Source organism: Cupressus sempervirens, chromosome 3 (assembly GCF_028749045.1).
Source record: "Cupressus sempervirens isolate cs-2001-9-10 chromosome 3, ASM2874904v1, whole genome shotgun sequence".
Taxonomy (NCBI): Eukaryota; Viridiplantae; Streptophyta; class Pinopsida; order Cupressales; family Cupressaceae; genus Cupressus; species Cupressus sempervirens.
Genome location: NC_143120.1, coordinates 119,278,043 through 119,292,356, shown reverse-complemented (window position 1 = coordinate 119,292,356; position 14,314 = coordinate 119,278,043). Strand labels below are relative to the sequence as shown.

General features: G+C 36.9%; 1 protein-coding gene across 2 annotated transcripts in view; it reads right to left on the bottom strand.

Moving 5' to 3' along the window:
- Nucleotides 1–10,295, bottom strand: part of LOC149565065 (cytochrome P450 CYP72A616-like) — an 85,006-nt gene extending 74,711 nt beyond the window's left edge. Inside the window, exons 1-3 of one of the 2 annotated variants that reach the window (XM_089818616.1) lie at nt 8,924–10,295; nt 8,337–8,548; nt 7,503–7,744 (exon numbers count right to left, since the gene is read on the bottom strand). In XM_089818616.1, coding sequence (XP_089674742.1) covers nt 7,503–7,744; nt 8,337–8,548; nt 8,924–9,194 — 725 coding nt within the window. In that variant the 5' untranslated portion in view covers nt 9,195–10,295. The remainder of the gene's footprint in view (nt 1–7,502; nt 7,745–8,336; nt 8,549–8,923) is intronic. The other variant, XM_089818617.1, reaches the window with a different exon arrangement.
- Between the last annotated feature and the right edge of the window lie 4,019 nt (nt 10,296–14,314).

Genomic DNA, 14,314 nt, shown 5'->3' with positions numbered 1-14,314 from the left:
ATTGTGATGCATCAGGTGATGGGATTGGAGCAGTATTGATGCAGGAGAAGCATCCCATTGCATTCGAGAGTAGGAAGCTCCGAGGAGTTGAGAAAAGTTATTCTGTCTATGACCGGGAGATGTTGGCCATAATGCATGCATTGGCCAAATTTCGACCATATTTGGTAGGTGGACGTTTTGTGATCAAGACTGATCACAACAGTATTAAATACTTCATGAGCCAGCGTGATCTTAATGACCGGCAACAAAAATGGGTGACTAAATTGCAGGCTTATGACTTTGACATAGAGTTTGTCAAAGGTAAGAAAAATGTGGTGGCTGATGCCTTATCTCGGAGACCTCACTTATGTGCTCTGGCAGAGATTTCAGGAGATTGGAGAGATCGGATTATAGCAGAGTATGTCGGAGATGCTTGGGCTTCTGGATTGATTTCAGGTACCATACAGGATGATCGCTATGAGGTGATAGATGGATTGATCAAAGTTCAGGACAGGGTTTATTTGATTCCGTCATCACATTTGAGAGAGGCGATACTGAAGGCATTTCATGATGCACCCACAGCTGGACATCCGGGGGTCTTCAAGACCTACAGGCAGATCCGAGAGCGGTTTTCATGGAAAGGGCTCAAGGATGATGTTCAGAGGTATGTCAGGGAGTGTGTGGTTTGTCAACAGAATAAGGGAGAGCACACATTTCCTGCAGGTTTATTACAGCCCTTGCCCATTCCTGATAGGAAATGGGAAAGTATTTCGATGGACTTCATCACTGGTTTACCACGAGTGCAGGGAAGGGATTGCATCTATGTGGTGGTGGACCACTTGACGAAGTTTGCTCACTTCTTTGCTATTCCGTCCACTTACACAGCAGCACAGGTGGCAGATCTTTTCTTTAAAGAGATATTCAGGTTACATGGGCTGCCCAGATTCATTGTCAGCGACCGGGATAGTAAGTTTATGAGTGTTTTTTGGCAAGAGTTGTTTAGGTTGTGTGGTACAGATCTTACACCTAGCACTAGTTATCATCCGCAAACAGATGGGCAAATAGAGATTGTGAATAAATGGGCGGAAGGATATTTGAGGAACTATGTAACTACACATCAAAAGGCTTGGATCAGATGGTTGCATATGGGAGAGTATTGTTATAACACCACTTATCATATGTCCATCAAGATGACTCCTTTCATGGCACTCTATGGTTATGAAGCACCTAGCTTCATGGATTTAGTTTTGGGGGACAGTAGAGTGCCCAAAGCCAAAAACTTATTGCAGGATAGTCAGGACATCCTGAAAGTGCTCAAAGAGAATATACAACAAGCCCAAAATCAACAGAAATTGTATGCTGATCAGTACCGAATAGAGCGCAGCTTCGAGGTAGGGGATATGGTTTACTTGAGGCTACAACCATATAGACAGTCATCGCTCAAGAAGAGCGGAGCTGAAAAGTTGAAACCTAGATTTTATGGTCCCTACAGGGTGATTCGCAAAGTGGGCAAAGTCGCCTATGAGCTTGAGCTTCCAGAGGGCAATCGAGTGCACAATGTGTTTCATGTGTCTAGGCTTAAGAAAGCCATTGGTCAGAGTGTAGTGCCTTTGGCAGATTTACCCCCTTTGGATGAGGAGGGGAAGCTTGTGTTAGTACCTGAGGCTATTCTGGATACCAGAGAGAGGAAGCTTAGAAACAGGATAGTGAAGGAGTATTTGGTCAGATGGAAAGACCTGCCGGAGGAAGATTCTACATGGGAGAGTGAGCAGGTTATTCAACAGGCTGGACTGAGATTGCTTGAGGAGAAGCAATTTCAAGGGGGGCGGACTATAATGTCCCCATTTTAGCAGTTGACAAGTGTGTGTGCGTTAGCCTTGTTCTACATGGTCCCGAGGGCTAACGAAGGGTTTAATGGGATCTTGGAGTGTTTTGGCCTAGTCATTTCCAGTTTGGGCCAAAACGAAGTTGATTTACTTAGTTTCAGGCATACTTACTATTTTTAGTAAGTCGGCAGGACACAGTGCAGGTCAATTTTGGTGATTGGATTCGATACTCCTCGGTGAGAGCTTTCCGATGAGCTATCACTCACATTATTCGGAGTCCGATTGCTAATACATTTTAATGCCTGAAGTTTTATTAAAGTAACGTCTAATTTAATTGTAAAATATTAAAGTGTTACTTTAATATTTATTTTATGGTGATGTGTACTCAAAGGAGACATAAGGGGTATTTTAATATATGTTTTATATTACACATCTTTTATCCCACATTGCCCATATGAGTTGAGCGGACCCATGGGAATAGAATAAAAGGAAGCATTTGTGGCTTCATTAGACAGGTGGAATATGAGAAGAAATTGGTGTGTGAGTTGCAGCTTTGTTCTTGGCATTTGAGAACGTTTATCCTCTCTTGTAACATTCTAGACGTCATTCCCTTGGGGTTTGGCCTTTGGAATTCTTTCTTATTGGCTTCATTATCAGGCAGTTTAGTTGCATTTCCGACTACAGGCAGATTTGATATTTTGCTCATATCTTCTTCACTACTTGTCCGTCACTTATGCCGCTTGGAGGGAATGGTATTATGAAGGTAGTGGACTGATTGGAGGACAAAGTATTGTAGCAGCAAGTTCGTAAGCATGGGCTGGAGTATTATGACAATATTGCTGAAGTAATTAGTGAGTTGATAAATCTGCCATGTATTTGGTTTTATGAATTCTGAAAATAACATTTTATTAGCAGCAATTCATTTCCACTTTGCATATTATTATAGTTTCTTTCTTGTTTATGTTGTATGATACCAATTCCATAAAAACGTTTGATTTCCGGAGTTATAAGGGGTTTTAAGAAGTTGAATGCAAACTGTTTGACATAATTCCTTTCAGCAATTTGGTTTAGTTTTAATTAATAGCTTGGATGTCTGATACCACTGTAATGGACACCCTTGGATGTCCTCAAAAACTAAACCAAATTGCTGAAAGGAATTATGTCAAACAGTTTGCATTCAACTTCTTAAAACCCCTTATAACTCCGGAAATCAAACGTTTATTTGTTTGTTGTGTTTCGTGCATGGAATTGGTATCATACAACATAAACAAGAAAGAAACTACAATAATATGCAAAGTGGAAATGAACGGCTGCTAATAAAATGTTATTTTCAGAATTCATAAAACCAAATACATGGCAGATTTATCAACTCACTAATTATTTCAGCAGTATTGACATAATACTCCAGCCCATGCTTCCGAACTTGCTGCTACAATACTTTGTCCTTCAATCAGTCCACTACCTTCATAATACCATTCCCTCAAAGCGGCATAAGCGTCGGACAAGTAGGGAAGAAGATATGAGCAAAATATCAAATCTGCCTATAGCCGGAAATGCAACTAAACTGCTTGATAATGAAGCCAATAAGAAAGAATTCCAAAGGCCAAACCCCAAGGGAATGACGTCTAGAATGTTACAAGAGAGGATAGACGTCCTCAAATGCCAAGAACAAAGCTGCAACTCACACACCAATTTCTTCTCATATTCCACCTCCCTAATGAAGCTACAAATGCTTCCTTTTATTCTATTCCCACGGGTCCGCTCAACTCATATGGGCAATGTGGGATAAAGATGTGTAATATAAAACATATATTAAAATACCCCTTATGTCTCCCTTGGGTACACATAACCATAAAATAAATATTGAAGTAACACTTTAATATTTTACAATTAAATTAGACGTTACTTTAATAAAACTTCAGACATTAAAATGTATTAGCAATCGGACTCCGAATAATGCGAGTGATAACTCATCGGAAAGCTCTCACCGAGGAGTATCGAATCCAATCACCCAAATTGACCTGCACTGTGTCCTGCCGACTTACTAAAATAGTAAGTATGCCTGAAACCGAGTAAATCAACTTCGTTTTGGCCCAAACTGGAAATGACTAGGCCAAAACACTCCAAGATCCCATTAAACCCTTCGTTAGCCCTCGGGACCATGTAGAACAAGGCTAACGCACACACACTTGGTCAACTGCTAAAATGGGGACATTACAGTCCGCCCCCCTTGAAATTGCTTGTCCTCAAGCAATCTCAGTCGAGCCTGTTGAATAACCTGCTCACTCTCCCATGTAGAATCTTCTTCCGGCAGATCTTTCCATCTGACCAAATACTCCTTCACTATCCTATTTCTAAGCTTCCTCTCTTTGGTATCCAGAATAGCCTCAGGTACTAACACAAGCTTCCCCTCCTCATCCAAAGGGGGTAAATTTGCAGAAGGCACTACACTCTGACCAATGGCTTTCTTAAGCCTAGACACATGAAACACATTGTGCACTCGATTGCCCTCTGGAAGCTCAAGCTCATAGGCGACTTTGCCCACTTTGCGAATCACCCTGTAGGGACCATAAAATCTAGGTTTCAACTTTTCAGCTCCGCTCTTCTTGAGCGATGACTGTCTATATGGTTGTAGCCTCAAGTAAACCATATCCCCTACCTCGAAACTGCGCTCTATTCGGTGCTGATCAGCATACAATTTCTGTTGATTCTGGGCCTGTTGTATATTCTCTTTGAGCACTTTCAAGATGTCCTGACTATCCTGCAATAAGTTTTTGGCTTTGGGCACTCTACTGTCCCCCAAAACTAAATCCAAATTGCTGAAAGGAATTATGTCAAACAGTTTGCATTCAACTTCTTAAAACCCCTTATAACTCCGGAAATCAAACGTTTATTTGTTTGTTGTGTTTCGTGCATGGAATTGGTATCATACAACATAAACAAGAAAGAAACTACAATAATATGCAAAGTGGAAATGAACGGCTGCTAATAAAATGTTATTTTCAGAATTCATAAAACCAAATACATGGCAGATTTATCAACTCACTAATTACTTCAGCAGTATTGACATAATACTCCAGCCCATGCTTCCGAACTTGCTGCTACAATACTTTGTCCTTCAATCAGTCCACTAACTTCATAATACCATTCCCTCAAAGCGGCATAAGCGTCGGACAAGTAAGGAAGAAGATATGAGCAAAATATCAAATCTGCCTATAGCCGGAAATGCAACTAAACTGCTTGATAATGAAGCCAATAAGAAAGAATTCCAAAGGCCAAACCCCAAGGGAATGACGTCTAGAATGTTACAAGAGAGGATAGACGTCCTCAAATGCCGAGAACAAAGCTGCAACTCACACACCAATTTCTTCTCATATTCCACCTCCCTAATGAAGCTACAAATGCTTCCTTTTATTCTATTCCCACGGGTCCACTCAACTCATATGGGCAATGTGGGATAAAGATGTGTAATATAAAACATATATTAAAATACCCCTTATGTCTCCCTTGGGTACACATCACCATAAAATAAATATTAAAGTAACACTTTAATATTTTACAATTAAATTAGACGTTACTTTAATAAAACTTCAGGCATTAAAATGTATTAGCAATCGGACTCCGAATAATGCGAGTGATAGCTCATCGGAAAGCTCTCACCGAGGAGTATCTAATCCAATCACCCAAATTGACCTGCACTGTGTCCTGCCGACTTACTAAAATAGTAAGTATGCCTGAAACCGAGTAAATCAACTTCGTTTTGGCCCAAACTGGAAATGACTAGGCCAAAACACTCCAAGATCCCATTAAACCCTTCGTTAGCCCTCGGGACCATGTAGAACAAGGCTACGCACACACACTTGGTCAATTGCTAAAATGGGGACATTACATCTATCTCAACCTTGGGGAACTTCTTAACCACACTATCCAACACTTTTCTGTCTTCGAAAAACTTAATGCCCTTCATTGATAGATTAGTCACCTCTGGCACCATATTCTCATCCATCATGATTTCCTTGTCAAAAAGATTTTTCATTTCATTTCTCCATTCTTGCACAAAGATCCTGGTGATCTAATGTTCATAACTAGGGAGCTTTTCTAGATAGGGGGTAACACTACCCTGTCTCAGCCGAAATCAAATTGTAGTTTACCCTTCCATTCCTCCAAGCTAACTGGTTCTACTCTTCTCAGTTCACCACCCATCTTCACACTAACAGAGTAGAGAGTACCTAATAAACTGTCTGAATTATGCCGAAGTAAATGCAAATAATACCAATAAGACCAAAGATTGCCCACAAAACCTGCGAAAAGATAGAAGCAATTATAACTCTTTGCTTATTTGGACAGTTGTCTCCTCCCGTACTGATTAGTGGTTACAATATTAATAAGTGTCATTTCCATCATTAATAGAGAGGTTTCCAACTTTTTCATTAATCCAATCAAATCTTAGGAGAGATATAATGTCATCATTCGTATTACTTTCCCCATTCCAAGTTGAACACCAAGGTTGGCGAGGCCATCAACCACCATATTAATTTCTCTTTTGTGCATGGGCAATAAGCAAGCTTCAAAGCTTTGATTAATACTAATTGAATCTTTAATAATATTATCAATAGTCCAAGAAGCTTTATGCTCACCCTTCCGACACTTAAAAATATTGTTAGTCTTCCTCAATCCAATCTTTTTTTACAGGTTAGATGTCTAGCAATGTTTAAAATTTAAATGGTTAGACTGAACTACGAAGGAAGTGTCACTACCACAATACAACTGCCATTCTCGTCCCTTATCACTCCCCCACACCCAGTCGGCCCAAGATTCCCCTTTGCTGACCCATATTAAATATATGTAGGTTAATAATAACAAAACCAGAATTATATGTGTGTTTTATACATTTAATGGTAATAAATGAGATAATAATTTATATGTATGTGTGTGTGTGTGTGTAAGTGCCCATGCTTAGATCTGTTACTGCTTAGTACCTGATGAGGAAGGGACTGAAGTGTTTCAAAGGAGAGGCCTGTATAAATCTACCCAATAGGTTGAATCCCAAGATAGGGTGGGGATCAATGTCTCTTTAAAACCTTGAGTCTGTAAACTTTGAAGGAACCTATTGCGATTGGCATCTAAGCAACTTGGTTACATTCTAATTTTATTCTTCTCGAATTGAAATGGCAATAAGGGTGGCATGGATCATAAATAGTAAGATTGCTTAATATGTTTGGTGAATTTATAACTTTCCTTACTTTGAATAATGCAATAGCATAGTTAGAATCAATATGTCTTGATCAATTTCATTTAAGCCTTAAGTATGTTAAATATGTGACAATTATGGCTATGACAGGCCTAAACCTAGCGGGGGACCTCATATTCTCACTGTACATTTTTTTTTTAATTCTTTATGGTTTCAACTCTAGCAGTCACCCATGGCCGAGTGTTTTAGGTATCTCATTTTAGTTTGCTGATCAGTTTAATTTTTAGAAAAAACATATGCCAAAAAATTAAAAAACTGTTTACAGCAATTTGTGCAACTTTTTTTAAGTACAATAGAAAGCATGCAACGAAAACAACCGCAAGTTTTAGCATCCTATGTAAATGTTGCTACCATATACCTTGCAACAGTTTCTAAGATGAAATTGCCGGTAAAAAAAACAGTTTCTAGGATGAAATTACCGTCAAAATAAGGCTAAAACATGTTACCTGGAACCTGGGATATAAACTCTGCGAAATCTTTCAAACAACAAGAGCATTTGTTGGGCCTGTAAACGGAAAATGTTGTTTCCCTCTGCATAACTGCTTCCAAATGCTGTACGTGAAATTATGTCTGCTGTTAGAACAGAAAACTCTTTGGAAACATCAATCTCATTGGCACCTGAAGATATTAAATTTCTCCATTCTCTGCACATATTGGTCCCAGACTCTGCAATCGAGGGAATCATGCCCTAACATGGTAGAAATAAAATTTTGTATCATATTATGAAAAATTTGGCAGAAGAAAATCAGTATAGAAAACTACCGTATGTGTACAAGAGTGAATATAAAAGTGAAAGTACTCAGACTTAGGCGTATGACTGACGATCTTAATATAAAGGTTCAGCACAAAGAACAGGGTGAGGATTTAACTGCCTAGTTTTTTAAGTTCATTCACAAGGTCAGGTGTCAACAGCTGAACTTTTTTAAGTCCAATTCATTGATTCAGTCCAACTTCATGATAGTCCACGTAGAACTCATTATAGATCTGGTGATGTCCAAGGAGTGAAGGATGGGAACTTTTAGGAGGTCCTAAATCCCAATACTATTCCGACTCAAGCACACTTAAGTGAACAATTCATTATCATATCAGATGGGTTTGTACAAACCACTAACACAAAAGAAAAACCTCCTATTTATCAGCCTAAAAGTATGTCAAATGGGTGTGAATACCAGATAGTGTCTGAAAAGCAATCAGATCGTTGCTTTATGATCGAGTATAGTTCAACTAATGTAGATCTTAGCTTTATTCAACTTCTGAGGATTGCAGAATTAGAAGTTTACCTTTAATGCCTCCATGTGAAAAGCAGGGTTAAGGATTCTTCTATGCTTTGCCCATGTCTCCCCTTCTAAACCTGCAAGTCCCTGGGCTCCGGCTCCCACAAATTTAAGTTTTTCATAGTGCCCAAACTTGTTGGATAATACCTCCTTCACAAGCTCGGGGTGGGGAAGAAAAAGTCTGGGTTTAGTTCCAAACCAGTAAACATAAACTTGACCTGTATTACAATTAAATGAACGCCTAATGAATTGGTGATTCACATCCTCCTCTTCTTATATACTACTCCAATCACAATGATAGTATTTTTTTTAAATGAAACACAAGCCATTCAAAAAGCTAATTGAAACGTGTTCAAGCAATATTATAGTCATAATTGGAACATCTTCAAGCAAAATATTCCCAAAAAATGATCTACAGAACTTCCTTCAAATATTATTTTAAATTCAGGATCCTTTCATGTGTTTCCCCTTTCTACTATAATTGCAACCGGAAACACTGCCTGGTGATAAAATTCATAGAAACTAAAATCAATGGCGATTAAGAAGCTTTAGAACTCAAAAATTCAACAAAATTAGGTATAGAATATATCAACCGTGAATTTTCCCCCATTGATGATACGCAGGAATAACTCGAGGAGTTATATTGTGTCCTGATAGTGACGGCTTAGAACTCTCCTCTGCAGCCATTTTAATAATATCAGGGGCATTTCCAAAGAGTACCTTATAGGAAGGACCTCCAATCCCTTGGGCTTCAAAGTACTTTTTTAATTGCAGTGGCGTCCACCATATATCTCTTGCGACCTTTAAGAGAAGTAATTGTAATCCAGCTAAAACTAGAGCTACAACCAAGAAAACCCATTCCATGATCTTAACCGAGAAGATTTTTCTTTTTGAAACCCAGCACTCTGAGTTCGTTGTTTACTTCAATTTAATTTTCTATACCCCAATTCCCAATTCTAAAGCGATCGCTGAATATGCATGATAGACAACGAAAAAAATGTGCGGATGGAATATAAACCACAAACAAATGCTATCGTCATGATGATATTGTATCATACAAACATATCAACCAGGCTTAGCCGGTTGCAGACGGAAACTATGGTATTGACGATAGTACGTAGACAAGATTGGGGTTTAACTGTTATGTGTTTCCATTCTTCAATAGTCGTTGTTTCCGCCTGTTATTGTCGTGGAACAATCAATAGTATCTGTGTATTATATCAATTTGTCATGGTTTGTCAAAAGACTGAATTTATAATCTGTCACGACAATGATTGAATTTTCCTGAATTATATAAAATTCCTTGTACCAAATCGGAAATGCCCATGTCATTCTTTGTCCAACTACTATGACATTTCTGTGAGCACGACATGCTGAAAGTTATGTTTTTGGACTCAGGTTGACTTCAGGGTAATGGTTAACATATAATGATATATGTTTGTATAGATTTACTTATACCTAGGAAAAAAATTTAAAATATTAATTATACGTATAACTGTTTTACAGTTTTTGGATCGATTAAATAAATGTAAGGGAGTTGTATTTGAAATACAGAGTTGTCAAAACAAAATTAACAGAGTTAAAAAGATCAAAAACCAGTCATTGCCGTTCATCCATCTTCTGCAGCTTCTGTTTCCCCCTCCTCGCGCTCTCAATTCCACATCTGCCGAGGCGGCCATTAGTGCCAAGATTAGAATTATTCTTGTAATCTGCACCTGACCAACGAGCTCCTTAAGAAAAGGTATGTCACGGCACACATGCAAGTGTCAAGTTTCCTCATCATCCTCATATGAACCAGATCAAGAAGGAGATCCACGAGCTACTGCAATGGAGGGTGAGCGCTGGCTATGGCGGCATCAAATTGGATGCCCGGCCCGCCCGAATACCGCATACACCCATCCATTTCATTCAAACGATTAGACCTTTTTCAAATACTGTAAGATTCACTTTCTAATTTTTGTTTTTGTTTTTTTGGTGTGCTCGTGAGTGTATATAATAGTTTTAGTATATGTATATGTTTTAGTATATAATATTTAATTCTTTTATTATATATTTTAGAATTAGTTTAATTCTTTGATTTTTTAGCTTTATGTTTATTATATATTTTTTATTTTTTAATGACATAATAACTATAGTAGTTTTAGAATTAGTTTTGATTCATTATTTGTTTGACCTTATGTTGATTTTTACTATACTTAATAATTAAATTTTTAATGTTTTATGTAATGTTTTTTTATTGTTAATGTACAATTACAATCTAACTTAATATCAATATTTTTTAGTTAAAATAGTTAACATAAATATAATATTATTAATTTATAAATTATATGTTATTTAGTTCAATTTAATTGATTAAGCTAATACAAATAATTAAACAAAATAAATCATTTGTATAAGAATGAAAGCCTATATGTTAATTAAATGTTAATAATTGAATACTAAGATAAAGAAAATAAATATTTTGTAATTTCTATTAAAACTCTAAAGAAAAGTACTAGTTTGAACATCCATATGTCATGAAAAATAAATTATAGCACTATGTAAATATCAAATTCAAAAGAAACTTTATCATCATGTATAATTACAAAAACTTTAAAAACCATGACATGTTGAGTCAATCTTACATAACAAATTATGTCTCTATCTAAAAATTGTGCTCCCCAGAGTTTGGTAATATGGGATTTATTCCAAGCATGGCCAATATTATACTCTAAATCAATGTTTTCATGTCTTTGGAAGTGCATCAATGCATCTTTAGTATGAGCAATTTGGTGGGAAAGAAACAAGAGAATTTTTAGACAGACATAATTTCCAATACCTTAGTTTTTGGAAGGATCAGAGAGATCAATTGTTGAGCTTGTTAATGCTTCAGTAAGTAAATATAAGGGTAAACATGTTTTTTCTCCTTAGGATGGCTATGTTATTCAGCGATGGAAGGGTTTACTTTTTCCTCATCTTCCTGCTCCATTGCATCCATCCAAGATCCCTCTTATCTGAACACAAACCAAGTGGATCCTCCAAGTGAGGGTTATTTCAAACTCAATTTTGATGGGGCCTTTAGAAAAAATCCAAGAAACTCTAGCTATGGCATAGTCATTGGAGATTTTAAAGGTCATGTGATTGCAGCAAAATCATCTTCTTGTTGGAAATATAAGAGGAATAGCTAAGAGGGGAGGGGTGAATCAGTTACTACAAAAATAAATCCTAGATCCCTTAGATGTCAGTACAAAATGCAAATAGATAATTGAATATTGTTGAAGCTCAGTAAACACACATAATGTTGTAACTTGGTAGTAACTAGATTAGCTCAGTAAAAAATTAACATAAGAACCATTAGATGTTATCTGAGATTACCATTACTTTAACTTAGTTGCAAACACATAAAGAAAATAGCATGAACACATTTGACACCAAGATTTAACATGGAAACCCAATTTGGGAATAACCACGATTAGTAACTAGTTGCTAATTTTCACTCTTCTGAAGTGAGCCTTGTTAGAAGCCAACCTTGTTAAAGGTTACAAAACACACTATTAGGTGTGACCCTATTAAAGGATTTAATCACCCTATTAGGAGTGGCCTGGTTAGAGGTCTTGAGAAAAATTCAATGGAATTCCCACCTTGTTAGAGGATTTGTAAATAATTGTTAAGCCAACTCTGTTAAGAGATTTAGATCGCTGCTACAATGGTTAGAGAGTAATAATGAGTTGACTTGATTTGAATGCAACTTGATTGCTGATTTTAGATCTCTATTCTAGCTTGTATTTGATCCTTCCTGATCGAATATGACTTGGCTGCACCACAAGGATATTCTGCTTAACCTTCAAATTCACTTCTTCTACTTACCAATAGATCTTCACCATAACTCGCACATTCCCTTGCACTCACTTGCACACTTTCTTCCATATTTTAAAATCACAACTTGACCTTATACTTATACCTTTTCACTTTGTCAAGTCGGCTCAAATGCAACTTACAATAATCAATATTCATCACCTCGGTCCGCTGGAATCAATAGATAACAAGACAAGAAAATCCTTTGCCAGCTGACCTTGCTCGGTAGAAACTAACTTTGAAGTGATTTCCTTCATTAACCAATAGAAGCTCGATTAACACTGCAATCTTATGAAAATCCTTCAACAACCAAGCAAGCTCGAATATCACTAGTTCGATCCATCTTTCCTTCATTACCCGAGTGAGTTCGGTTAACACTCTCTTTTTGCAACTTTTCCTTTGATGCCTGAGTGAACTCGATGGACATTGCCTTCTAAACTAGGCAAACATAGGAATGCTCGGTAAACACTGAGAATTGTCTTCACTGCCCAAGTGAGCTCAGCATATACTGACTGAAAATGATTATGACATTTGTGTAACATCAAATACAACACACAATTAATCAATTGTATCCAACAATCTCCCTCTTTGGCATTGATGGCAATACAACATGTCATAGCCCAATGAAATTTTGGATTAGAGAACTCCCTCTGTCAGTATGAGCTTTTCCTTTTACTGAATTTTGTCTACAACAACTATTACCAAGTTCATTCAGAACATGCTCCCTCTTTCAACATACTTCATCTTTTAGAGAACTTCTCCCTCTCTAGTTTCTGACTTTATTCAAGTTCAAAAATTTCTCTGAGATATGGCAATAAACTTCTTCCTCTTTGACATCACATGCCAAAGACAATAACTCTATAAATTTTAATGTACCTTAAGTACTAATTCATCTACAATATGCCCTTGCCAATTTTGCACCAACTGATTGATCTTTAATAGGTTATGGTTGATGCATTCACTAAACTTTATTTAGTGAATTTCAAATAGGGGAATGACCCCTAGCTTACCTCTTAGATACAAAAATGAATCCTTGGGTAATGGCTTGGTGAATATATCTGCAATTTGTTTCTTTGTATTCACATATTCCAATTTAACTTCTTTATCTTGCACCGATTCTCTTAAGAAGTGATATTTTCTAGCAATATGTCTTATTTTGGAATGCATTACTGAATTCTTTGATATGTTAATTGTACTAGTGTTATCACAATATATAACAACTGGATCTTTGATTTCTACCTTCATTCCTTCCAATGGTTCTTTGAACCAAACAATATTAGAGCAATTGACTACTGGTGCTACACATTCTGCCTCTGTTGTGGATTGAGAAGTACAATTCTGCTTCTTGCTTGTCCAAGATACTAGTCTTTTACCAAGAAAGAATGCTCCACCACTAGTGTTTTTTCTATTATCAAGACTTCCTGCCCAATCAACATCAATAAATACTTTTAAGTCCAAATTGCCTCCAAGTTTGTACCATAAACCATAGTATTCAGTACCTTTCAAATACCTCATGATTCTCTTGATTGCCATCATGTGATTTTCTTTGAGATTTACTGAGAATCTTGCCACTATTCCAACTGCTAGAGCAATATCAAGCCTTGTGTGAACTACATACTGCAATTTTCCAATCATTAATCTGTAAGTAGTCTTATCCACTTCTTTGGAATCATCATTTTTGGAAAGCTTATGTCCAGTAGACATAGGTTTTCCAACTAGTCTTGAATCTTCCATTCCAATTTTTTTTAGTATCTCCTTGATATACTTAGACTAAGTGATGTAGATATCATTCTTGTTCTGTTGTATTTGTAATCCGATGAAAAATTTTATTTCACCAAACATAGACATCTCAAATTCTTTGCTCATTTCTTCTAAGAATGTTTTGCATAGATCATCATTTCCTATAAATAAAGTATCATCAACAAATATTTCTACTAACACAATCTTCTTATCTAGTCCTTCCTTGATATACAAACTATTGTTATCATTAGTCCTTTGAAAACCAATCTGTACCAAGTAATTATGGAGTCTTTCATACCAAGCTCTGGAAGCTTGCTTGAGACCATATCAAGCTTTGTGTAGTTTGCAAACCATGTCTCCTTTTCTAGGATCTACAAAATCTTCCATTTGCTCAATGTAAACTTCCTCAT